General features: G+C 41.3%; 1 protein-coding gene across 2 annotated transcripts in view; it reads right to left on the reverse strand.

Moving 5' to 3' along the window:
• LOC127008591 (CD109 antigen-like) overlaps positions 1–24207 on the reverse strand; it is a 129347-nt gene extending 105140 nt beyond the window's left edge. Inside the window, exons 1-2 of one of the 2 annotated variants that reach the window (XM_050880800.1) lie at positions 23737–24207; positions 9510–9849 (exon numbers count right to left, since the gene is read on the reverse strand). In XM_050880800.1, the coding sequence (XP_050736757.1) occupies positions 9510–9766 (257 nt within the window). In that variant the 5' untranslated portion in view covers positions 9767–9849; positions 23737–24207. Of the gene's footprint in view, positions 1–6746; positions 6839–9509; positions 9850–23736 lie in introns of those variants that run through there. The other variant, XM_050880802.1, reaches the window with a different exon arrangement.
• Between the last annotated feature and the right edge of the window lie 3393 nt (positions 24208–27600).

Genomic DNA, 27600 nt, shown 5'->3' on the forward strand with positions numbered 1-27600 from the left:
TGTGTGTGTGTGTGTGTGTGGATGTGTGTGTGTGTGTGTGTCGTTGTGTGTGTGTGTGTGTGTGTGTGTGTGTGTGTGTGTGTGTGTGTGTGTGTGTGTGTGTGTGTGTGTGTTGATGTGTGTGTGTGTGTGTGGGTGTGTGTGGTGTGTGTGTGTGTGTGTGTGTGTGTGTGTGTGTGTGTGGGTGTGTGTGTGTGTGTGTGTGTGTGTGTGTGTGTGTGTGTGTGTGTGTGTGTGTGTGTGTGTGTGTGTGTGTGTGTGTGTGTGTGTGTGTGGATGTGTGTGTGTGTGTGTGTGTGTGTGTGTGTGTGTGTGGATGTGTGTGTGTGTGTGGATGTGTGTGGTGTGTGTGTGTGTGTGTGTGTGTGTGTGTGTGTGTGTGTGTGTGTGTCTGATAGTGTGCTTTGTGTGGATGTGTGTGTGTGTCTGATACCGTGCTTTGTGTGGATGTGTGTGTGTGTGTGTGTGTGTGTGTGTGTGTGTGTGTGTGTGTGTGTGTGTGTGTGTGTGTGTGTGTAGATGTGTGTGTGTGTGTGTAGATGTGTGTGTGTGTGTGTGTAGATGTGTGTGTGTGTGTGTGTGTGTGTGTGTGTGTGTAGATGTGTGTGTGTGTGTGTGTGTGTGTGTGTGTGTGTGTGTGTGTGTGTGTGTGTGTGTGTGTGTGTGTGTGTGTGTGTGTGTGTGTGTGTGTGTGTGTGTGTGTGTGTGTTGATGTGTGTGTGTGTGTGTGTGTGTGTGTGTGTGTGTGTGTGTGTGTGTGTGTGTGTGTGTGTGTGTGTGTGTGTGTGTGTGTGTGTGTGTGTGTGTGTGTGTGTGTGTGTGTGTGTGTGTGTGTGTCTGTGTGTGTGTGGGTGTGTGTGTGTGTGTGTGTGTGTGTGTGTGTGTGTGTGTGTGTGTGTGTGTGTGTGTGTGTGTGTGTGTGTGTGTGTGTGTGTGTGTGTGTGTGTGTGTGTGTGTGTGTGTGTGTGTGTGTGTGTGTGTGTGTGTGTGTGTGTGTGTGTGTGTGTAGATGTGTGTGTGTGTGTGTGTGTGTGTGTGTGTAGATGTGTGTGTGTGTGTGTGTGTGTGTGTGTGTAGATGTGTGTGTGTGTGTGTGTGTGTGTGTGTGTGTGTGTGTGTGTGTGTGTTTCGTCCTCGGAGAGTGAGGCTGCCTTGGATTGAGACTGCTGGGGTTAGCAGTTGGAGGTATATATATAACCTCGGCAGGCGAGACAGTCCGCGAAGTGTGAGGCTTCGTGACATTCAATTGAATGATGGGTGAAGCTTCGATATGGAGTCACGAGTCCTCGAGTGAATGCGCTGGTGCGGCTGGAGCTTCGAGGATTCGTGCGTGAGTTAGTTATTGGTGAAGTGGTGATGTTTGATGGCGCGCTTCGAGGCTTGAGTTAGGCGAGGGTACCATAACACTACGCATACAACTGAGTTTCAATTAATACCAAAAGCGCCAGTAGTAGTAGTAACAGTAGTAGTGGTAGTAGAAATAGTAGTAGTAGTAAAAACAAAATTATTGGCTTTCAAATTTCGACCTCATGTAAAATTCAATTCAAATTAAGAACTTACACGATATTAACATTAAAATCCTATCTAATAGTTGCCTCTAAATCTCACTTATCGGTTAACCTCATATGCTTTAAAATATCTTATAATACCTGCATTAAAATCTCGTACACCACAAAACACAAACTTTACTAATTCGCTATACATAATGAACTGACTAACCATCTGTCTCCTTACATCTCAAAACATTAGATCAACTTTTCTCTACGGACAAGCTAACTCTACTCTTCTGTAAGTCACTGAATTCCTCTTTCGCATGATAACCACATTTTACCCCACTAAACCATTTTCTCCGTCCCGCTTTCCTTGATTAACCCTCTTTGTCTCCTTTCATCTCAGAACACCGGATTATTTCTACTTTACGGACACGCTAACTCCTCTTTTGTATACCACTGTTCTCCTCTTTTGCATGATAATCACATTTTACCCCACTAAAACATTTTCTCCATCCCGTTTTCCTTGATAAACCCTCTTTGTCACTTTACATCTCAAAATACCGGATTATATTTACTTTACGGACACGCTAACACCTCTTTTATATACCACTGTTCTCCTCTTTTGCATGATAATCACATTTTACCCTCAACTAAACCATCTTCCCATCCTTCTTTCCTTGCTAAACAGTGTGTCCTTCCTTTATTGGTGGACGGAGGCGAGTCTTCAGTCTTACTTCGTCTTGCTGCGTCATTGCGTGGGACGTCGTGTCAATTTAAACAATGCAGCGTCAGAGCGTGTGAAGAAGTGTCGATATTACAATCTTAACGCCACACCTGCCTACGACGCTTCTCCTATTGCCGAGATATGGAGTGGGCGGGGAAGTGGAGAGTGGGCGAACGTATCCGATCTTGTAAAGTGGTGAGCGTTTTTGTTATTAATGATTCAGTGATGGAGAGGTTACAAAGCGGGCCAGCCTTTCTGGGAAGTGAAGATTGTTAAAGAGTTTTGTTGAAGAAGTTTGAGTAATCGAGTTTGTGAAAGGAGAGTGAAGAAAATTACGTTTCTGAGATGCGAGGCAGAAATCTAAGGCTGAGAATATGAAGATCGAATAAACGTTTTCTGAGAAGGCGATGTTTCTTGAGCAATAAGCAGCAGTGTATAATCAAGTTACCCTCCTGCCTCCAGTCCTCCTCTGACCCCATTACAATCCAACCCTTACGCACGAGTTTATCAGCATTTTCATACTTTTATCCATTTAGCTGGTGAATTCTGGAACAGCCTTCTTTCAACTAAATTTCCTCCTGCCTCCGACTTAAACGCCTTCATGAGGAGAGTATCAAGACAACTCTCCAACCAAACTTCAACATGGAATTTGGATAGGCTATCCTTATATTTTTCGGCGCCCGGGAGTAGCGGAAATATGGGCTCTTATTTTACTGTCTGTTTTTCTCAGCGGTGCAGTAGTTAACGGGCCTGGGTTCGAATCCCGACCTGGGCAGTCGACGTGTAGTCCACCAAGCTGTTCATCCTTCCTTTCGAAATGGTTGATAGTTGGGTGCCTGGGGAAACCTGGGGAAGGTAAACTGTGGTAACGCGAATGTTACAAAATACGTTATCTCCCACAACAGGCTCAGAAGGGCAACGAAACGGAGATGAGCACCGCCGCCACGCGCAGCTAAAGCGTATGCTCCCAACTTAACCTTTACCTTTATTTTTTTTGCCCTTGAACTATTAGAAAAAATAAATGCACGTCTCTACACATACTGCACTTGTCTTTGGTTGGGGATTTCCTGCGCCCCACTTGTGTGCGTAAATAAGGTCGGCACTCTCAGAGCAGTGATGGGATTCCGCCGGTTCGAATCGGTTCGCGAGAACCTGTTCTTGGAATTTCTTAATACCCGAGAACCGGTTGAAGATCATTATGAGCCCTTGGGAAGTCCTGTGAGGTTATCACAGGCGTGACAGCTGGCCTGTCTTCTTCAGACAGACACAGGTGAGGCGGATGACAGTTGGTTGCCGTGAGGGGGAAGTACAGGTAACTCTCGATTTACGCGAGTTTGGTTTACGCGGTTTTTTAAATAGCGCGGGGTCCAAAATCCAAATAAATGTTTAATTTACACGTTTTTTTCACTTATACGCGATATTTTTATGGAGTGGCCACCAGATGTCTCACGCAACTCGACTCACACGGCGCCGCGGCCACACAGCTGAGCTCGGTTCTTCCCGCGCGCCACTTGAACAACAATACAGTCCCCACGCTGCCACGCTACTCAACAATAGGGGTGGGCAGGTACCGGTACCAGTACCGGTACTAACAATACCAGCTGAACGGGTACCGTACCGGTACCAGACTGCTCGGTACCGGTACCAATACTAGCCAGTCGCTCATGGTGTCCCTCATTTCTTCCTCACACGAGTGAGGCTGAGACTGAGTGCCTGAGTGCCTGAGTGGATATTTCGGTGATATGGATATTCTCTCTCTCTCTCTCTCTCTCTCTCTCTCTCTCTCTCTCTCTCTCTCTCTCTCTCTCTCTAGCGGTTGCTGTCGGTGTAGCCTTTGTAACGGCGCTCTCGTTCGAATCGGTGATGCCACATTCATCTTGAACCCGTGTTCGGCTCCACCCGACATCAAATCTGGTTTTAGTCGTGTTTTTGACTATCAAATGCCAGTAACAGATCTATGAGGGGTTTAGCAAAATAAGTTGTAAGTAAAAGGTGTTCATGGGGGAAAAATTGAGAACCCCAGATCTTCGCGGCCCTGACAACAACAACATTTCTGCAGACACCATTGTAGCTGGTAGGATTTTTTTTTTTTTTTGAGGCTGTAGCTATTATTTTCTGTAGTCACGCATCACGACATAATGAATGGTGATCTTAAATATGTCAAGATCACTTTGATAACCGTTTGAATCTATAAATATGCCATATATATAGGCATAGGGCCGAGACACAAAATAAGCCCAATAGACTTTTGATGCATTCTGATCAACCGTATAGTTATTGACAACATTGTCGTGCTGATGGATGAGGTTAAATAGAACAAAAAGTGGAAGAGGCAAGGCTGAAAGATCATGAATAAAAGGCTTAAGCTAAAGCATTTTCCTTATTATTTTTCCTTTTCAAAATGGCAACATGTAATGTAAATGCAGTATTCAAACACATTTCTACTATAAACTGATATTACCCCTCACAAGTAAAGGTTGCTTAATAATATGCAGCAAAATATATATAAAAAATAAGTATTACTAATAAAATAATTAAAAGATTTTTGAAGCACAGAAAATAAATAATTTGTAACTGCAAACAGTTGTTATAAAGATGTTAAAATGTTAGCACAACATTATCACAGCTGGTAATAGTCTAACATTTGCAACTACCCAAACATTTTAATAGCCATTAAGCATATACTGTCTGCTCAGAATTAATTATGCTTTAACCATTATTTGGACTTTTTTAAAAGTTGGGAAAATAACTAAAATCAAATTTCACTTGCTAGACTGTAGCATGTGGCAACCCAAAGATCAATTTTTGCACTTATATCGGGCCAACCAGAATGGTTTGCTTCTAGAGACTGTGATAGTGAAATAATCTGTTGTTAGCGAGTCCTGGAGTGAGAGAACCTCCCACCACTGTCTCAGATGCTTCAGCCTTTCACATCAACTATTTCCAAAGGCCAAAAAGTGAAACAGTCGGATTTTAATAAGTGTTTTTTGGGGTTCATGTCACAGAAGGGTTAAACTACTTTCTAAGGGCCAAAAAGTAGATCAGTCGGATTCTAATGACTGCTTCGTTAGGTTCATATCACAGAGCTAGGCTCAAACTACCACCAGTCATAAAACTACCTCTGAAAATGCCCAAAACGACAACGAAAGCCTTGCCAAATATGTGAGCTTGGGCGCCGGAATGTTGAAGAATATGACTGGCAGGGTTGCCGTATGTGGTACTAATGAAACCAGTCTCTCTTCACTACGCTTGGTGTGTTTAAATGTTTATTAGGTACAAGAGGCTGGCAAAGAACATAAGTGGAGGCCGCTGGAGAGAGAGAGTAATATCAAGGCTCCCTACAATATACATCAGAGGAAACGTATTGAAATTACCAGCATTAACTATTAAAAAAAAGACGAAAATGTGGCAACCCCGGCGTAAACTGAAAGACTTACGCACGATTCGGTTGGCGGTGACATGCAAGTACTGTGTGTGTGTGTGTGTGTGTGTGTGTTCAAGAAACGCCTCATCACGGCTAGTCACTGTCCGGGCAGACCTCAAGGCCAGTACCAAAAGTCACGAAGGTTTAACGACGAAGATCGAAGGGAAGGACGGTGCGTACCTATAGTCACTAACATTTTTGGAACGAAGGTCTGCGGGAGACGAAGGGAAGGCAAGGTCTACCCCGTGTCTTCCCTCAGACCTTCGAGGAAAAATATGTTTATTTTCCAAATTTGGCGTGGCAAATAGTTGCGGTTCAGTTAAAACAATCTGAGAAAATATTTTCCCTAATTGGACAGTCGTATATTATAGTTGCAGCAAATATGTTTGTCTTGTTTACAACAACAGCACGCGCCTTCAAAGCACAGAGGAACCAGCCAGGCGGGGACCTTCGTGGCTCACATTCTCCAACGATCTATGGTTTTTCAAATTCTTTCTCGTTTCAGTTAAGACATCTGGCTCTGCAAGTGCAAACACAGGGTATCTTAATAATTTACCGCATGCAAATAACGATTAATAATGGAAAAAAATATGAAATAAATAATAACTGTTGAATGCGATGCTAGGCTATTTCGAATATACTAGGCTACCCATGTTATTTATACATACAACATCAAAATTCCTTATGTATAGACACTTGCAAAGTCGTATGTCACTTTATATCCCTTAATGATATGAAATATGAGTATTTGAAAGGCTATAGATCGTTCGAGTATGATCAAACTATACTGTTTGATATACAAGTTGTTTCTTCGTGTTCTTGTATGGTATATTATCGATGCAAATCTTCTGTTTGCGGTTCATATACGATGATTTGAGGATTTTTTGTATACACAAACATTCAAATGATCTTCACGCAATCACAAACTCACAGATGCCACATCTATGTTCACGAGTGGACAGACGGAAAGAAACGGACAATATTATGGCTATAATAGCACCATGGAGGTATTATACCTCCATGAATAGCACTGTGTTTGTATGTGTGTGCGTGCATTATATCTGGTAGGTGAAAAGAAGGTTGCAGTGTGTGTATGTGCATTTACCTTCCCGAGCGACTTGTGGTAAGGTTTGAGGCCGTGCCTACATTGTTGAAGGGAAGGTACGCGGCTCGACCTTCGTAACTCTTTGTACGGGCCCAAGTGTTTACTGAGAAGCCAAGCGTTGCATAAGTAGGTCCGCCTTAGGGATTACCAACGAGTGATTTTTTTTTTTCCTTCATTTCTTTTTTACTTCAACCGGTTTTCTTGCGCCTTTCCTCTTTCCTTCTACGTCTCTCCTCATTCCTCCTCTAGTGATTTTACCTATTCACTTTTTCTTACTTTGATGATTTTCCTTGCTTCCTCTTTCCTCTTTCATTTTTTTATTCCTATTAGTTTTCCTACATCCTTCCTCTTTTCTTTTCCTTTTTTTCTTGCTTCTCCCAGTTTTTTTTTACATCCTTTCTTTTTTCACTTTTTCTGACTTTTACCGATTTTCCCACAACCGTCCTCTTTCCTTTTCCACTTTTCTTATTCCTACTGGTTCTTCTACATCCTTCCTCTTTCCTTTTCCACTTTTCTTATTCCTGCTGGCTCTTCTACATCCCTCCTCTTTCCTTTTCACCTTTTCTTACTTTTACCGGTTTTCCTACAGCCCTCTTTCCTCCTCTCGCGGTTTTTCTTTTTTACTTCTATCTTCTACTGGTTTTCCTAATTCCTCCCTTCTTCATTCGACTACTGTTTCTTAGAATCACAAGAATCTATTTAAACTATGCATATATGACCCTCAGTTTCTTGGCATTAAGGTATCTCATCTATATCAGAATGTCTAATGTGAAGATGAAAATAACAAATTCCTCATCCTTCGAAAATATAATGTAAATGAAATCAACTTATATCCCTTAGCCTACCGGTGGTCCCAAGGCAATACTAGCACATGAAAATACTTTATAAATATCGAGATAAATAAATGATTCAGCACAGGGTAGCCTACTAACACTAACCCACTCATCATTAATTAATCTACCACATAATAGGCTACTAAATCAACTTGTCATTAAAGAAAAATGTTTTTACTAGGCTATGACAACTAACCCTACCGTCCAGTTTCACTCTCAATACTAGAAAAGAAAAAGTAAAAGTCCTTCGGTCACTGCCCAGGTGGACCCAGACGAGCCCTACTTGCCGAAATGTCACTGCTTAATTAAGGACACAATAAAACACAACCGCGAAAGTTGGCGTTGATATATGATGGAAGAAGCTAACAGAGAGAGAGAGAGAGAGAGAGAGAGAGAGAGAATCAAACTCATTCAGTAATGTACAACAGCGAAACTTGGCACGGATACATGATGGAAGAAGCTAAGATACGATAGGCTGTTAAAATAAACCCTACGCAGAAAGTAAGCTGGAGAGAGAGAGAGAGAGAGAGAGAGAGAGAGAGAGAATCAAATACATGATGGAAGGCAGAAAGTAAGCTGGAGAGAGAGAGAGAGAGAGAGAGAGAGAGAGAGAGATCAAAACCCTCACCCAATGCCATTGCAACATACTACATCATCAATATTATCATGGGCGACAGGCAAACACACAACACTTTCTTAGCAACGCAAGAGCCCATAACCAACACAAGACAACATTACATAAGAGCCGTGGAGATGAAGACATGAAGCCACACAACAGTTAGACACACTGAATACTGCCAGGGATCGAGCATGCCTAGAATATTACTGGTTTATATTTGGGCAAAGAGGATTATGGGAATATTGGACGCTTGCCTGTTGAATACTGAAAACCAGGGAGGAAGGGATATCGAGAGAGACCTTACGCATGCTTTGAATACCAGCGGGATTTGTGGAAGGTTAGGGAGGCATTTACTTATCTATATAAAGCAAAATGTTCTATGGTTGTGTGGGTTAGGTCCGTATCGTCTACTAAGTTAAACTAATAAATGAAATTGCCTAAGTGAGAGGATTTTAATTAAGATAAGATTAAGATAACTCGGTTTGTGGAAAGTTAGGGAGGCATTTTGTTGTCTAAATTGAAGCGAAATTAAGTATGGTTGGGTGGGAAAGCTTTGCATTGTCGTCATATTATTCAGCTAAGCCAAGCATGTTTGCCTAATTGAGAGGATGAAGATGTAAAGAGAAGCAAAATGTACTATGGTTCAGTGGGTTTGGAATGTCACGTTATTCAGTAAAGCTGTATAAAATCTGCCCAAGTGAGAGGATTAAGATATAATCAGCAGACGATATTTATCTACGTTCCTTCCTCTTTCCTCCTCTCACGGTTTTCTTTTAACACATTTTCTTACTTTTATCGGTTTTCCTACGAGTTTTCCTACGACTGATATACGGCTGAAAACTTATTAAAACTTCCTACATGAAAACAAACACAAATAACAAATGAATAGAAAGAAAACAAACAAAAAATAATGAACTCACGGGGTGGAAACAGAGGGCAAGGAAAACTCAGTGTTACCAATACGGCCAAGACCTTTAAACCTCCCAACATGACGAACACACCTTGGAGGAACACACACAACCACTAACAAGCAAAAGATAATAATGAACTCACGGGGTCACAAACACATCTAGGGGCTTATATTATCCCTACATGACCATTAGCAAGGAAATGAACCCTTGAATAACGTGTAAATAAGGAAAAAACAAGACGAACACAAACACATAGCCATGAAAACACACAAACAAAGGAAAATTATGAACTCACGGGGTCACCAACACGTCTAGGAGCTTAAATTACCCCTACAGGATCAAAAGCAATAAAAGCAACCCATGAAAAACGTGAAAACAAGAAGAAAAAAACAATACTCACGGGGTCAGCTTCCCACCATGGCGCCTCTTCATCTTGGAATGTTCGAACCCCGTGAACCATTTATAAGGATCACCGTGCATCACATTCCGGTGCATCCCATGGTGTCTCAAGGGATGCTGCTCCTTCCATCCTCTCTTGAAGGGCGTCACGTAGTTTTGTGAAGAGAGCTTGCTGTAATCCTGAGCTTTGGCCCCGACCACGATGAGGACGAGGACGATGCCGAGGAGGGGGATGGGACGGCTCGGGGACAGCCACATGGCGAAGCTGTTCAACACGTGTCCAGTAATCCTTAATTTTTACCTCCGATTCATTGCTTCCTTGTGTTGTGCCATCGTGCTTCCTGGAGGATGAAGAACGGAGGATGGTTAGTACTCCTGTGAGGCAAAAAATCGTGCTAACTTAACCATAAACAGATAAAAAGGTTAAATACTTGACTCAACGTGTGTGGATGTGTCAGCTGGTGCGCCCATTGTGACCTTGAAAGTGGATTTGTGGAGCTCTTTATTACCTAGAAACGACGTAATGGCGTATGCAACCAGAAAATTGTTATATTAAAGTGATAATTAACTTTGTAGAGATAATATGGTTAAAGGCTGATATGTGGGGCACTAACTATTACCCAGAAATGACGTAATCGTGTATGCAGGCTCTGAGTATTACCTGAAAACGACGTAATGGCGTATGCAACCAGAAAATTGTTATACTAAAGTGATAATTAACTTGTAGAGATAATATGGTTAAAGGCTGATATGCGGGGCGCTAACTTTTACCCAGAAATGACGTAATCGTGTATTCAAGCTGATTATTACCTGGAAACGACGTAATGGCGTATACAAGCAGAAAAGTGTAATAAGTGACTTTGTAGAGATATTATTGTAAAAAGCTGATATCTGGGGCACTAACTATTACCCAGAAATGACCTAATCGTGTATGCAAGCACTTAAGATTCCCTAGATATGACGTAATGGTGCATGCTAGCAGACAATTGTAATGCTAAAGTGATAAGTGACCTTGTAGAGATATTACTGGAAGGAGGTATAAACACTAAAGCATTACTAGATATGACGTAATGGTGTATGCAAGCTGAAAATCGTCATACCAAAGTGATAAATGACTTTGTAGAGATAGGATAGGCAGAAGCGGAGATATAGAGCAACTAGAATCATGAAAAAAGTGAAAGGATTGACAAAAAGTAGGCTATCAAGGTTTTTATTTTTCCTTTAATTAATCAGGTTCAGTGTGAAATTGTGTTGTACGTTCATCAGAAAATAAGGAAAATGAAAAGAATGAAAAGAAGTTCAAATAAGAATTAGAAAAATGTGATAAATGATGAGCTGGAAAGGGAAAGAAGAGAAAGAAAAAACTAACGAAAAAAAGTGATGAGTGACACGGAAGGAAAAAAAGTGTGGTTACCAATGCTTTAGGAAGACCTGGAAAATAAAAATAAAAAGCAAATAGTGATATGTAAGGGAAGAAAGTGGGAATAATGATAGCTGAGTAGAAAAAAATAGAAAAAAAACGTGATTTGAAGTCATTAACCATTTAGAAGTTAGATTGCTAAGAAGGCATAGTGGCTCAGTCGTGCGTGTTACATTGTGAAGAAAAGTGTTGCTTGAAGATTAAATAAGTGAAACATGGAAGTACAATTGGAAACAAAGGAAGATGAAGACTAGTTTATTGAGTAGGTTAGTGACTCGACCATGCGTGTGAGTGTGAGAGTTGAAGATGGAATCAGTGAGACGAAGTGAAATGGGAAACAAGGAAGATAATGACCATAAGGAAGAAGATGGAAGCTTATAACCACTTGATTCAACGCATTGCTAAGGTAAGTCAGTCAGCATCACTGTTAATAATAAAAGGTGTGAAGTGACCGGCCGTACCGACAAAATTAAATAGATAAATGCCAAAGCTGTATTTTGGGGAAGAGTAAAGAAATATTAAGAGGTCTTAACATCAAGTAAAGGATGTTAATGTATATATTAATTTGTATTGTTACCTCCATCTGAAACAGCGTGATTAATTAGCAATAAGAAATATAGTTATATCTGATAGGTACTGAATTTGTTGGTCAAAGTCACTCAAGGATATTCTGCTATCTGCTGGGTGCTGTCGGTCATTTCATACCATTATTATTGTTATTATTATTATTATTATTGTTATTATTATTATTATTATTATTATTATTATTATTATTATTATTATTGGTGGTGGTGGTGTTGTTATCATGGCAATTTTACAAATGCACCGGAGTATTCATTAGTGCAGGAAGTGAAAAGGAAATTGGAAACGGTAACGGTAATCGTTTGGAAAGGATGGCATCGAGAGAGAGAGAGAGAGAGAGAGAGAGAGAGAGAGAGAGAGAGAGAGAGAGAGAGAGAGATTTCAGCAGTGTAACCAGATTTAACATAATTTTATGCTTTTAGCATAATTTGTTCTAGCATTCAGTGGAATTTGGCATTGCTAATTTTAGCATAATTATGAGTTATTTAGCGTAAATCTAGTACAAAGCAAACTCGATATAAATAAAAGGAAATTGTGTAAAAGAGGGATAAAGTAGTGCAACAATCTCCATTAAGAATATAAACATAAACACTTTGATAAGTTACTGGCCGCTACGACTAGGCGGGACGAAGTTGGACCTGTCCTGTTCCCGTATCCGAGCGGCAGCCGGCAGGTATAGGGCGTCAGGCACTGACACTTGGGATGTGCGTTTCGGTCCGAGCACTACTCGGTTTACTCGGCTCTTGGATATGAGTGAGTGCTACTCGGTTTACTCGGCTCTTGGATATGAGTGAGTGCTACTCGGTTTACTCGGCTCTTGGATATGAGTGAGTGCTACTCGGTTTACTCGGTTCTTGGATATGAGTGAGTGCTACTCGGTTTACTCGGTTCTTGGATATGAGTGAGTGCTACTCGGTTTACTCGGCTCTTGGATATGAGTGAGTGCTACTCGGTTTACTCGGCTCTTGGATATGAGTGAGTGCTACTCGGTTTACTCGGCTCTTGGATATGAGTGAGTGCTACTCGGTTTACTCGGTTCTTGGATATGAGTGAGTGCTACTCGGTTTACTCGGTTCTTGGATACGAGTGAGTGCTACTCGGTTTACTCGGCTCTTGGATATGAGTGAGTGCTACTCGGTTTACTCGGCTCTTGGATATGAGTGAGTGCTACTCGGTTTACTCGGTTCTTGGATATGAGTGAGTGCTACTCGGTTTACTCGGTTCTTGGATACGAGTGAGTGCTACTCGGTTTACTCGGTTCTTGGATATGAGTGAGTACTTCTCGGTTTACTCGGTTCTTGGATATGAGTGAGTACTACTCGGTTTACTCGGTTCTTGGATATGAGTGAGTGCTACTCGGTTTACTCGGTTCTTGGATATGAGTGAGTGCTACTCGGTTTACTCGGTTCTTGGATATGAGTGAGTGCTACTCGGTTTACTCGGTTCTTGGATATGAGTGAGTGCTACTCGGTTTACTCGGTTCTTGGATATGAGTTAGTACTAATCGGTTTATTGTTGAAAATATGGCATACTATTCACGAAAGCGTAGCCTCTTCTGGCGGCGGCCGCGGCGGCGGTCCAGCCGGTGTTGCGAGAAATACCTCCTCGCAGAAATAAGTCGCATATGTAAGGGGGGGGGGGTCGAGGGGGGGCGCAGCACCCCTGGTTAGAAGGGGGGTCGAGGGAGGCGAAGCCCCCTGTTAGCTGTCAGGTCGTAAAGTTCGATCGGAGTAGTTCAAATATGCTCCCCAACCTAAAAAACCCGATTCCCCACGGGTCCCCCAAGTTGAACCTCTCTGCGAGCTATTTTGCGGCTGCGGCGGCGGGCCCACAAAAGGCATTGAAAAGTCAATCTTTTAGTCCTTTCCGGAGAAAATACGATCTCCATGATAAACAGCATTATATTTTGTTCAGAAACAAGCAGTCAACATTTCGAAATTAGTAACGTCATTAAACCGAATCTTTACCGAAAATTCTCCGTGTAGTGTGCGGTGTTAACCCGTACAGTGTCGTCTTTTGTCATAGAGAGGGGTCATGCCAGGTTGCACTTTTTTCGTATTTTTTTTATTTGCTCCTTAAAATGTAAAAAAACAAAAACAAAATTTATTTGATATATATATATATATATATATATATATATATATATATATATATATATATATATATATATATATATAATTATATTACTTATATGTGAGGAACGGAAGCGCAGCTACCCTAGAGTGTTCGTTCTCTTATTTTTTCTCCGTCTCAGAGCTAACGATGTCATACCAAGAAAGGGAAATTTATTTTAATTTTTTTTAGAGCCTATATTCTTTCCATTATAAACACTTCTCACAACCCTATAGCGTGAGTAATGTATAAGTACTTCTTCACATCACAGAAAACCTAAAAAAATAAACAGTAATTGTAAGTACAAGAATATGGTTGGATGCGCCTCAGGCAACACCGCTCGCTTCAAGGCCGTCTGTACTACTACCGTAGTTCTCAAAGCTCAACATAATACTATGATGCTTCCGACGATCAGTTTTCATTTCCGATTACTCTGAAGCGTAATTTATAACTCCTCATACCTTACTGATTATTGAATCAAGGAGTAATTACGTTGAAGAAAGTAACTTACCTTCTTGTATAATGATTTTTGTTGAAATGCGGACAAACGTACAGAAAGGCCCTTTAACATCCTTTTAAAAATACGAAGACTTGTCTGATTATTCCTCTTTACTGTCAATGAACAATGTTACATTCACAAACAAAAATAAAGGGCGTATAAACCCTCAAAAGAGCATGAGTATATATACGTACTAAACACTTCCCTAAGAGGTACGTATATGTACTGTACGTACTAAACACTGTACGGGTTAAGGGCGCTACCAGACTAGCTTAATAGATATGAGAAACGAGGAGGAGGCTCATAAACAACAGTGTCCCCATGTAACGTGATAACAGTGCTGAGAAGAGGGAGTGACGGCAAGAGAGGGTGACGAGGTGACTACTGGCAGCCACACCCCCTGCTATTTGTAAGGTAAGCAGACATGCCACATGTATAAAGCAAATATAACAGTTAGCGTTAATATTCATACCTGTGTTCACCTGCTGCAGGGGTAATGTTTGAGACGGTGAGGTTAGTTAACTCTGAATTGATATCCAGGAGGTGGCTTTGAATGACGGGGGTGTTGTGATTGGAGTAGTGATGAGGTGCTGTTAGGGGTGGGATTGTTGTTATGGTGGTGAATGACCTTAGCCTTGGTGGTGGTGGGGGTGGTGGTGATGAACGTTGGTGAGGAGATACTGATGCTGTGATGGTGGGTACGAGGGGTGGTATGGGTGATGATGACAGAAGTAGGTAATTGGTATAGTAAAAGAAGCGATGCATACGTTTAATGCAATCCTTGATGAACGGCATGACGAGCGTTACCTACTTATTTTATTTAGTGGGCAGTAGTTGTGGTAGTAAAGAAAATGGAAAGTGAGCGTGCCTTCCCATACGTCCTAGATATCTTGAAATGCCCTTTTAAATTCTCGTCCCTGTCCCGTTGTAGCGGCCATAGAGTAGGGCGGCCCAGAAGTGGGGATGTCCAGTTCTACCAGAAGGGAAATTCATATCGATGTGTGAGAAATGTCCGTAGATAGCACAGTACATTTGTCCCAGGTTGGATTGGTTTAAACCAATGGTGGTTTAAACCTTTTTTTTTTTAATAAACCCAATGTTTTTTTTTTTTCAATATGGGTCATTATATTTTAAACTTTGAATGTGGTTCATAGAATTTCAGGGTAATATTATTTTAGTGTTACCCTATATGATATTTATTTTATAAGACTTCAAACATTATGATATTCAACATGGGAGAATTTTTTTTTAACATTTTAGGCTTTTAGCAAAGGGATGACTCGCTGTAAATTTGTTTCCATTGAGAAAATGTACGATATTTGAAATAAAAATATTAGTCCTCTCAAAAAAAAAAAAAAAAATAAATAAATAAATCTCTTAAGTTTCTCAGTACAAGAAAAATAATAAAATTGTCTCTTTTAAGTTCTTTCCTTAAGAAGAGGTCATATTAACCACTAATTTTACAATTTTGATAGTTGGTATGAATCAAAACCTGCTGAATAAAGTTGCCAAAATCACAGTTCTTACTATAGTTTACTTGTAGTCATGATCATCATCATCTTCCACTTCTACATCTTTGTTCAGAACTTTATATAAGAAAACGAGCTTTGCTGCTTTTTCTACTCCTAACTTATTTATAATCTTTGAATGAACTCTTCCAAATCTAGAAAATATTTTCTCTACACTTGCACTGGATGCACTAGTGGTCAGAAAACCCTTCACAACTTGTAGTGCATCAGTACTAGAAACTTTTCCCCGTCATTGATTCCCACTAAGAGTTAGGAGTTAGATTCTTCATCACTGATTCTTTGAATAATACATATGTAATATATATATATATATATATATATATATATATATATATATATATATATATATATATATATATATATATATATATATATTTATTTATTTATTTATTTATTAAAACCAAAAAAAACATTAAAAAAAAAGTTTTTTTAACCATGTTTTTTTCAAACGTGTTTTTTTTTCACCCTGTTTTGTCCAGTACATAATACTTGTAATTCATGCACTTCTTGTACAATATAAATTTTTCATCAGGCTCCATGGCGTGTGTATAGACTCCAGATGCGATTTGTTTTAGGAGACGAGGAACCGAGCTGAAGATGGCAGACACGCCCGTGGCCGCATTATCGTAAATTATCCCAATTGGTTTCCATTAATCACCTCCTTATTTATCTCTTTGCATTGACCTACCATGAAATCAGTGTAAAACTCAAGACAGAGACCTAGGAGGCATTCCCGCACATCGATGTGAGTATCCCTTCTGGTAACACAGGCGCCCTTTAATTAATAAGTTTTTCTTTCCACTGCGACATCCGTCTGGGGCTCCCTCGGGGCCTCCCGGAATGGCCTGACCGTGCGGCGAAAACTTTTATCATTTTAGCGATTTCACCCACGATTATTTTTTTTTTCCTGGCATTATTAGATATATATATCGTTGGTTTTGGAAGAGATTATTCTGCCTTATGAAAGAAAAAAATATAAAGAAATGCAAATAAATAGCGAAGTTTACCGACTCTGAAAAAAACAATTTAAAGGGACGAGTCACGCTAACAGGCTGCCTGCTGAGAGGCAACTAAACCACGGGCAATTATCACTTCAAATCCAACGCCACGAGAGAGTTGACAGTTAGTTTATTTTATAGGTCTAGCTTGGATCTTTCACGCCAAAAAAAATTGACGCGATTCTGAAAGATACTGTATATTTGGCGAGTTTTTTTTAAAGTTTTTGACGCGATTCGAGTCAAAATCTCAGATGCAGACGATTCCGTTTTGACGCGAATCGCGTCGTGGTGCTTAAAAGGGGTAATTATCAGCACTTCTGGGCCGCTCCGTCCTGTCCCTTCCCTTCCCTTTCCCACCTTCCTTTCCCTCGTGTTCCTTCCCTTCCTATGTGCTCCCTTTCACCGCTGGGGGGCTAAAGGAGAGAGACAGAATATGTAATAGTACCCGCTGGCAAGAATCGAAGCAGCTTTGTGAGGCGGACGAAAAGGAAAAGTGTGTTTGTGTTTGTGTTGCAGGCTTGAAAAAGAGGCCGGCGGAGAAAGGGATGATTTGTTGTTGATGATGAAATGATGATGATGCGGAGTTTGTCGTATGCCTCAGGGATTTTCGAATGTTATTATTACGTAACCACTAATGCATTATCCCCTGGGCTCTCTCTCTCTCTCTCTCTCTCTCTCTCTCTCTCTCTCTCTCTCTCTCTCTCTCTCTCTCTCTCTCTCTCTCTCGCCTAATTTGCGAATCCACCAACGTACGCGATTTCAGTAGAAGCAAATATATATACGTACGTAGAAATGATGCTGCCATTGATAATACTTCCTCGCTTGTGTTCTCTGCTAGTGGCGTGGAATTAATACCTATCCATCTGTCTGTTTAGCTTCCTGCCAGCCACGTTAGCGAGATGCAGTAAATGTTCGCGGTCTGTCTTTCACGCACAGTCGGATTTCCTGTTTTTATTAAGCAAGGGAGGCAGCTCAAGGGCATAAAACAAGAACACAACCAAAAAGGCACACTTGGCGCTGCTCCGAAGTATCCGTAGTGAGTACCAATACGATAGATACATTAAAAAAAAAATCAGTTAAATTTCTGGATAGTGATGTTAGGTGGGGTTAGGTTCACAGGAGCTGCCTTGCATAGACCTATTGGACTCTACAGATTCCTTACGTTCTTATGTTTTTTATGTTATTTCGTGCACAGTCGGATTTTCGTTTTGTCCATAGTGAGTGCCAGTACGATAAACACATTAATAAAAAAAGATCAGATAAATTCATGGATAGTGATGATAGGTGGGGCTAGGTTCACAGTGGTTTCCTTGCATAGACCTTCTAGCCTCTTGCAAACTCCTTATTTTTTATTTTTACAACAAAGGAGACAGCTCAAGGGCACAACAAAAGGAAACAATAATAATAAAAATCCCGCTACTCGCTGCTCCTAAAAATAATCCAAAGAGGTGTCCTTACGTTAACGGTTGTATTTTTTTTAGTACCTATCCTTGTATTTGCTAAACAAGGTTGCTATTTTTTTTTATTTCTCCTTTCCCATGTTGGTGTTGTAGTCTGTGTCTGTCTCTATCAGGTAACACTACGCGATGGTTTGCTTTGATACAGCGATGCGTGAGAAACTAGTCTGTGGCGTAAGTTACATGAATTTACCGACTCTCTCTCTCTCTCTCTCTCTCTCTCTCTCTCTCTCTCTCTCTCTCTCTCTCTCTCTCTCTCTCTCTCTCTCTCTCTCTCTCTCTCTCTCTCTCACATTTTTCTTAGGTATATAGGTCTTCATCATCTACATACATACATACATACATACATACATACATATTAATCAACAAACTTGTCATCTGGTCCTTATAGCATCTCGCCATGGTCTCAGTACCGTGTATAGGCAACCACACACTTCAGAGTTAGTATTCCCTTTCAGTAAACTAATCGTGTCGTTCTTGGTTCATTAGGTCTTGGGTTAACATCCTTCTTCATCAGCAAACTAGAGGAGAGCATCAGGACACCTTTACTCCCGGAATTGACCTCTCTTTCGGCCACTCCTCTGAACCCCCTTTTTATAGCAGCAGTGATTGGCGGGCTTTTTCATACTTTTTGTTTCCTTTTTCTTTCTTTCTCTTTTTTTGGCCCTTGAGCTGTTTTCTTTGCCGTAAAAAAAAAAAAAAAAAAAAACGGCCTGTGGTTTTTATTTTATCTGGTCCTGCTCGGAGTAACATTTATAGACACTTTTTTCTCGTCAACGCTCATCAACAACCTCCTCTCGTCATTTCCCATTAGCAATCCATTCTTGTTCTTATTGCCAGAGATGCAGTATTAGAGGGATTCTGTAGGTGGGGAGTGCAATCATCCACACATCCATTCACCCACTTATTCACTCATCCACGCACCCACTCATCCACCCATCCAGTCATTCACCCATCCAGTCATCCAGTCATCCACCCATTCAGCCATCCACCCATCCATTCATTCCCCATCCACTCATCCACCCATCCAGTCATCCACTTATTTATTGACCCATCCACTCATCCACCCATCCACTCATTCACCCATCCAATCATCCACTCATCCACCCATTCACTCATTCACCCAACCACTCATCCACACATCCAGTCATCCACTCATTCACCCATCCATCATCCACTCATCCACCCATCCACTCATCCACTCATTCACTCATTCACTCATCCACCTATCCAGTCGTCCACCCATCCACGCATTCACCCATCCAATCATCCACTCATCCACCCATCCTTTGTGTCTTGCGGTCTTACGTCATCCATAAGTTTCAAGTTCATCTGCCCTTCCTTTGCAAGTCAAGAGGAACAAAGTTTGGGCTGTCTTCTATTTATCATTCCCCACGCCGCCGCTGCCCCCGCCTCTGCATGCACGTTAGGCGCTCAGAGGGGCGTGATGAGTGGTCCTGTACCCGTCCCATTCACCCACGGTTAGGTCATGTACTGGACTCGTGATTAAAAGACAGCAGTGTGTGTGTGTGTGTGTGTGTGTGTGATAAAGTACATATTGTGAGTCTGCGTCCCTCGATTTTAAAAGGAATAGCGGATAAATAAAGCAAGTAGGTGTATGTTTCTCTCTCTCTCTCTCTCTCTCTCTCTCTCTCTCTCTCTCTCTCTCTCTCTCTCTCTCTCTCTCTCTCTCTCTCTCTCTCTCTCTCTCTCTCTCTCTCTCTCTCTCTCTCTCTCTCTCTCTCTCTCTCTCTCTCTTCCCCCTTCCCATCCCCTCCCTTCCCATCTCTTCCTCCCTTATTCTCTCTCCCTCCCGTCCTTTCCCTTCCCTTCCCAACGCAGCTTTAAAGGAACGCATCTTGGATATTGAGGAATTAATAAAAATGCTGAAACGGAAAATTTGAAAGGGGGATGATTGTCTTGCTTATTGTGTTTTTCCCTTCATATGTTATCGATTGAAGTTTTCTTTACTACTACTACTACTACTACTACTACACTTACACTAACACTTATATTTATACTTCGTCTTAATATTCGGCAAAAGACGGGAGAGAAAAAAAACATGAAGGAAATAAAAAAAAAGAAAATATCTATAATTATCAAACCACCCTGAGCCTGGTTTACCTCGCGTGTGTGTGTGTGTGTGTGTGTGTGTGTGTGTGTGAGCTCAGGTGAGGGAGGCAGGTGCTCGTCATGGTGGAACACAAAGGAACACAAAGGAAGAACAAACGACAGCAGACCTGCTGGTCCTTACGAGGCTGTTTGCGACAAGCTACACTAACTATCTAATCAAAGGTGGAAGATGAAGGACAGCAAAGGCGAAGGTTCCTCCCCACCCTCCCTTCCCTCCAGTCAAAGCTGGCAGGAAAGGAAATAGAACCATGCAGCATGGAAAAAACTGCATGGAATTTATGTAGGAAAGAGGAAAGAACTACCATTACTGCTACCACTAACCGGGCGATAAAATCGGACAAGGACACCAGTATTCGAAAGAACTTAACGTTATTACGACAATGAGTAATATCTTAGTTGCTGGTTGGATTCAAAATACTTGTCTAATCTATTCTTGAAGGCCGTAACTTGTACTGTCAACGACATCACAGGGTAGAGAGTTCCAAACATTAACAACTCGATTGAAGAAGGAGTGTTTAGCTTCGTGCGACGAGAATCTTTTACCACTTATCTTCAAATTGTGATTTCTTCTTGTTCTATTTCATCGACCAATTGTAAAGTAATCTTCCGCATTAATATCACTGAATCCTTTAAACATTTTAAACACTTCTATTAGATCGCCTCGCATTCTTCGTTTTGACAGGCTGAATAAATTTACTTCTTTAAAGGGGGAGGGGGGTAGAGTGGAAGAAAGGGAAAGGAGGAGAGAGTGAGAGGCAAGACGTAGTAAGAAAATTTAATGTGTTAGAGTAGAATAGGTGGGAGAGGGGAGGAAAAGGAAAGGATGAGAAGGAAGGAAGGAAGAAGGGAAAGGGGAGAAGAACGGGAATGGAAGAGGATGGAATTAAGAAGAAGGAAAAGAGAAGAAATATGTTTGCTGTGAGAGAAGGAAAGGGACGGAAGGAAGAAGGAAGAAGTAGGAAAAAAGAAGAAGGAAAGGAAAGGGAGAAGAGGGAAGAAAGAAGAAGGAAAAAGAAGAAATATTTTTGCTGTGAGTGAAGGAAAGGGAGGAAAGAAGAGAGCAAGACGTAGGGAAACGGAAGAAGAAAACGGAAAGGGAGAGGAAGAAGAAGCGAAAAGGGAGGAAAGAAGAAGAAAGGAATAAGAGAAAGGTATTTGTGCAGTGGGTGAGGGAAGGGAGAGAAAGTGGAAAGAGGGAGAGAAGAAAGATGTGTGTTTGCAATATGTAAAGAGAAGATAGGGGAGGAAGGGAAGCAAAGAAGAAGGGACGAAGGAGGGAGGAGGGAAGGAGGAGGAGGAGACGAAGTGAAAGAGTTAAAGATGTGAGGTAAGCTGTTTGCCGAAGAGGAAGGGAGGAAAGGAGGGAGGGGAGGGAGGTACATGAGGGAGGAGGAAGAGGGTGGGTTACATAAGAGCAAGGACGGAAAAATGGAAGAAGAAGAGAGGAAGAAAAGCAGGATGGGAGAAAGGAAGGAATAAGAAGAAAAAAAAGAAAATGTATATAAATGAATCAACCTGAAATTAAGGGAGGGAGGGACTGAGGTAGGAGGGAGAGAGAATGTGATGTTGCAGAAGATGGAGAGATAAAAAAAAAGGAAGAAAATAAGGATGTGAGGAAGGAAGGAATAAGAATAGGATTAAGGGATGGAATGAGGGATGAGGGAGAGAGAGAAGAGAAGGAAAGAAGAGAAGGAATGAGACGAAGGAAAGAAGAAAAAGAAGAAGAGAAAAGGACAGAAGATAAGTAGAGTACAAGAAGAAGGAATAGAAGGACAGAAGAGAAGGAAAGAAGAAAAGAGTAGAAGGAAAAAAGAGAAAACAAGGACACAACGAGGAAAAGGAAGGGAGAGAAATATGAACAGAAGAAGAGAAAAAAGGACAGAAGATAAGTAGAGTACAAGAAGAAGGAATAGAAGGATAGGAGAGGAGGAAAGAAGAAAAGAGTAGAAGGAAAAAAGAGAAAACAAGGACACAACGAGGAAAAGGAAGGGAGAGAAATATGGACAGAAGAAGAGAAAAAAGGACAGAAGATAAGTAGAGTACAAGAAGAAGGAATAGAAGGATAGAAGAGGAGGAAAGAAAAAAAGTAGAAGGAAAAAAGAGAATACAAGGAAACAACGAGAAAAAAGAAGGAAGAGAAACAGTGACATGATTGAGATTGGTAATGGTTAGGTTAGTGCCCTTGAACTCAGGTAAAGGGTCATCACGAACTGCCTGCCTGACCTTGCATGTGTATCTTAGTGAAGGACCATCAGCATCACCATCATCATCATCATCATCATCATCTTAACCTGTTACGTACCACTCTAGGAAGATTTTTTGGCGGTAAGTTTCCTGGATTTTTTTTTTAATGTATTAGTATATTATTTTATTCCACTTGTCTAGATTCGTATTATTATTATTATTATTATTATTATTATTATTATTATTATTATTATTATTATTATTATTATTATTATTATTATTATTATTATTATTATTATTACGTATTTATTACTTCTGTCGGGAGGATTTTGTGGTTCATTTTTCTTTTCCCTTTCAGGAGAGAGAGAGAGAGAGAGAGAGAGAGAGAGAGAGAGAGAGAGAGAGTGTGTGAATGTAGGACACGGAGAGATGAAAGAAGAGATGAAATGAAAAGATGGAAAGGACGAGAGAGAGAGAGAGAGAGAGAGAGAGAGAGAGAGAGAGAGAGAGAGAGAGAGAGAGAGAGAGATCACATCGCCTGGAAATAAGAGATTGAGGGAATTCCCGTCAAAAGAACGCGTCGGAGAAAGAGGAAGGAGAAGAGAAAGAAAACAGGGACGAAGAGGCGTGCTTTTAAATGATTGCCATAGGAGAGAGAGAGAGAGAGAGAGAGAGAGAGAGAGAGAGAGAGAGAGAGAAGAGTAATGCTTAAGTCGGGAATTCGGTGAGAAAAACTGGAATGAACTGGAAGGAGATGATGTAAGCCTGTCGAGAGGAAAGAATGGAGAGACGAGAGATAATTGGGGAAGGAGGGAAGGAGGGAGGGAGGGAGAGGAGGGTGGGAAGAATGGAATAAAAAAAAACATACAAAGAAGAGTTATGAGGCAGTACTGATAAAAGGATGGTGTGTGTGTGTGTGTATGTGTGTGTTGTAAATTATGATTGTGATGGAAATAACGTTCCTTTGATATAATAATGGAATACTGTAGTACATCATTTTGAGAGAGAGAGAGAGAGAGAGAGAGAGAGAGAGAGAGAGAGAGAGAGAGAGAGAGAGAGAGAGAGGAGAGTAAACACGAAAAAAGATCAGAAGAAAAGGGAGAAGTATAGATAAAAAGCAGTGGCATGTACTGAGAGAGAGAGAGAGAGAGAGAGAGAGAGAGAGAGAGAGAGAGAGAGAGAGAGAGAGAGAGAGAGAGAGAGAGAGAGAGAGAATTGTACAGGCAACGAGACTCTCAGACATGTACATAAGCAAGTATAAAACAAACAAGCAGACACATATACAAACAAACAAACCAACACAATACACGTTACCTTGGATAAGTCGTGATTAAAAAATAACTTCTTTCGCTTCTCTCCTTCTTTTTCTTCTTTCTCCTTTTTCTTTTTTTATTTCTTCACTTCAACGCCTTTTTTGATTCAGCATCGGTTTACAGAGGCGTGTCCCAGCATAAGGATTAGCTATACACTTTACTTGGCAACGTTGAACGAACACACTCACACCGACGAACGCACGCACACACACACACATGCACACACTGGCGGGAACGGACGGACTCGGCAAACGTTCTATACCCACACGTTTATGATGGCAACGTTTCCACTGCCTCTTAAAACGTTTCTTTCGACATACATTCAATACGGATCTGACTGATTAAGAGAGTCGAATTTGAAGGCATTGTACATTACTTTTTATTTTCTTTATAATCTCTCTCTTCTCGGGCACTTTCGGAATATATTACTCCGTTTTCTGTTTCCTCGTTCCGTCACTTTCAATTCGACGGGGCACTGCGTTAAGCTCTATTCCTCACTGAAGGTAGAGAGGAAATGTAGCTCTTTAGACTCAAGTTGGTATGGTGGTGGTGGCGGCGGCGGCTTAGTCTTGCATCATTGCCAAGTTATTACCAACACGGGCTACCCTTGACCTAACCTATAACAAACGTACACACACACACGACGCCGGGTGTAATTATATATAACGAGTGCGTGCAAGAGTGAAGCCTCGGGGCCTATTCGCAAAACGTGTGCAGTCCATTGGTATGCTTGGGTGGGTACTGAGGATGGCTTCACCTGCTCCACCTGCCTACCATAAGGACACCATTACTACTACCATGCTGTCGCTTCTCCAGTCATATACCCTGTGCTACCATTACTACTACTACTACTACTACTACTACTACTACTACCACCTAACCTAACCTAACCTAACCTGACCTAACCTAACCTAACCTAACCTAACCTAACCTAACCTAACCTAACCTAACCTACTACTACTACTACTACTACTACTGCCACCACCACCACCTAACCTAACCTAACCTAACCTAACTTAACCTAACATACCATTACTACTATTACTGCCACCCGTGCCTGTGAAATACTGCTTTTACTTTTTCTACTACCTCTACTACTACTACTACTACTACTACTACTACTACTACTACTACTACTACAGTATATGCAGTCTTGACATCCCTCTTTCCCTTAAAAAAAAATACTATTCCATCACCACCACCACCACACATCACAACACTATAACACAGTAACATCGCATAACACTGTCACCACCACCACCACCACATTAACCACACCGTGTCACACCACATGGCAGCTCGCACCACATCACCACCACTGTCACTTCATCACCATCATCACCACCACCATCACCACCACTATCATCACCACCACACCAACTGCCCTCACCAATCTGTTCAGTGTGCCATCTACTGACCGACTGACACCACCACGCTGATCACCATCACCACCACCATGACCGCTACCACCATCACCACCCTTATGCCCCATCCCTCCTCCTCCTCCTCCTCCTCCACTTCCTCTTCCTCCTCCTCCTCCTCCTGTTGCTACCACCTCTGTTTTTCTTACCCTCCTCTCACTCTCATTCTCTTTTCTTTTTCCTTTTTTTTTTACTGTTTGATTTTTTTTGTGTGTGTGTGTCTGTCTGTCATGTCCATCAGTCTTTCTCTTATTCTTTTCTTTCTTTACTTTCTTTAACCTTTTCTTTCCTATAATTATATCATCATCTTCTTGTCGTCTTCATTCTCTTTTCTTTTTTTTTTTGCTTCATTTTTTGCAAGTTATTATTCTCGATCCTTGTTTTTATCTTTTATTACTGTTCTTTCTCTCCTTCTCTCTTACGTTCTTCCTCTTTCTTTCTCTCTCCTCCTTTTCTTGTCTTCTTTTTTTTCTTTTATTACTATCCTTTCTCTCCTTTCCTCGCGTGTGCCATATCCACTTCCCACCTTCTTCCTCTTTTTCTTCCTCTTTTCCTCTTCTTGTTTTCTTTGTTGTTCCTCTTTTTTACTCCGTTTTCTTAGCTCACATTATTTCGATCCTATTTTTTTCTTGCTATTCTTTCTCTCCTTCACGTCTGCGTCTGCCTCTTCCACCACCTATCTTCTTCCTCTTCCTCTTTTCCTCTTCTCTTCCTCTGCACACATACCATTTCCCCATGACCCCTTCCCCTACTTCCTTTGATCTTCCTTTCGCTCACCCTCTCAAAGTGTCCAGTCATCGGTTGTGGTCTTAGTATTTACAGACTGCCGGTGCGTGTGTGTGTGTGTGTGTGTGTGTGTGTGTGTGTGTGTGTGTGTGTGTGTGTGTGTGTTAGGCGTATAGGCAAAATTAAGTACTTTTTTTGTGTGTGTTTGTGTGTGTGTGTGTGTGTGTGATGTAACTGTAAACGCAGCGTACACACATACTTACCTGTTCAAGTTCTTGCAGGTGTGTGTGTGTGTGTGTGTGTGTGTGTGTGTGTGTGTGTGTGTGTGTGTGTGTGTGTGTCGAGGCCTACCTGGGGAAAGTTTCTTCATCACACACACACACACACACACACACACACACACACACACACACACACACACCAAGAAAAAAGGGAAGGCCATTCATTCTTGTCTCTCGCTATTCTTGACTCTGGAAAAAAATTGAATAGTTATAGGTACTACGCCCCAAATTATGATATTCTGGTGTCCCGTTTTCTTTTGTGTTAACGAATCACATTTTTTTTTTTTTTACCTGCACAGCACCTGGTATTTGTATGTGCTAGTAACCATTTAATGCAAGCAGGTAGATAGGTAGGGAGATAGGTAACTAGGTAGAAGTATGTTTGTTTTTATTTTGTCTTCAGTTTATATTTCTATTTGTACTCGTATTAATCAGAGGGCTTTCGAGGTCTTACTTGGGCAAATCATCTTTCTGGTTTCACTTCCAACCCTACATCTATCTATTGCGTCAGAATCTTTATCAACATACCACCAGGGTCATTAAACTACCCTTGGAAATGCCCCCCACCACAACTCCTACGAAAGCCTTGTCAGATGGGTGTGTTTGGGCGCCGAAATATTTAAAAACATGACCCATCTAAGACTCAGGATTGGAAACTCATCGCGCTATGGCCATAATACCAATGAATAAGATGGCGCCACTATAAACAATTGCCTGCGCCATGACGGGCTGGGGACGACTACCATCCAGGCCCCTCAAGCAAGCCTACCGGAGCAATAGGCGTAGACGTAAAAAAATAAAAAAAAATAAAAAATCAGTGACAGTTGCGAAATTAGCCTTTAATATTTCCACTCGCCTACTACATCCCTTAAAATTCCAATCATGAGTCTTAGATGAGTCGTGTTTTTAAATATTTCGGCGCCCAAACACACCCATCTGACAATGCTTTCGTAGGAGTTGTTGTGGGGGACATTTCCACGGGTAGTTTAATGACCCTGGTGGTATGTTGATAAAGATTCTGTATATTCTAAGATTCTTTTTTGTAGGAGCAGCGAGTAGCGGACTTTTTTTTATTATTGTTTCCTTTTTTTGTGCCCTTGAGCTGTCTCCTTTGTTGTAAATAAAATAAAAAATAAAACATGAACGTGAGAAAAAACCCACTCGTGACAGCGTTGTTTATCTCCTTCCTCGGCCTTTGGGAATAGTTGATATGAGGGGGAGACGTCTCAGAATGCCGACCACATTCTTCATATGAAATAACAACTTTAATTATATTCCCTTCGAGAACCCCCCCCCCCCCACACACACACACACACACACTCTACGTTTGTCCTTTTGTTTTTGTGATTGATAGCATAGATGAGAGAGAGAGAGAGAGAGAGAGAGAGAGAGAGAGAGAGAGAGAGAGAGAGAGAGAGAGTAAAGAAGCGTGACGTT

Source organism: Eriocheir sinensis, chromosome 38, assembly GCF_024679095.1.
Source record: "Eriocheir sinensis breed Jianghai 21 chromosome 38, ASM2467909v1, whole genome shotgun sequence".
In the NCBI taxonomy this organism is placed as follows: Eukaryota; Metazoa; Arthropoda; class Malacostraca; order Decapoda; family Varunidae; genus Eriocheir; species Eriocheir sinensis.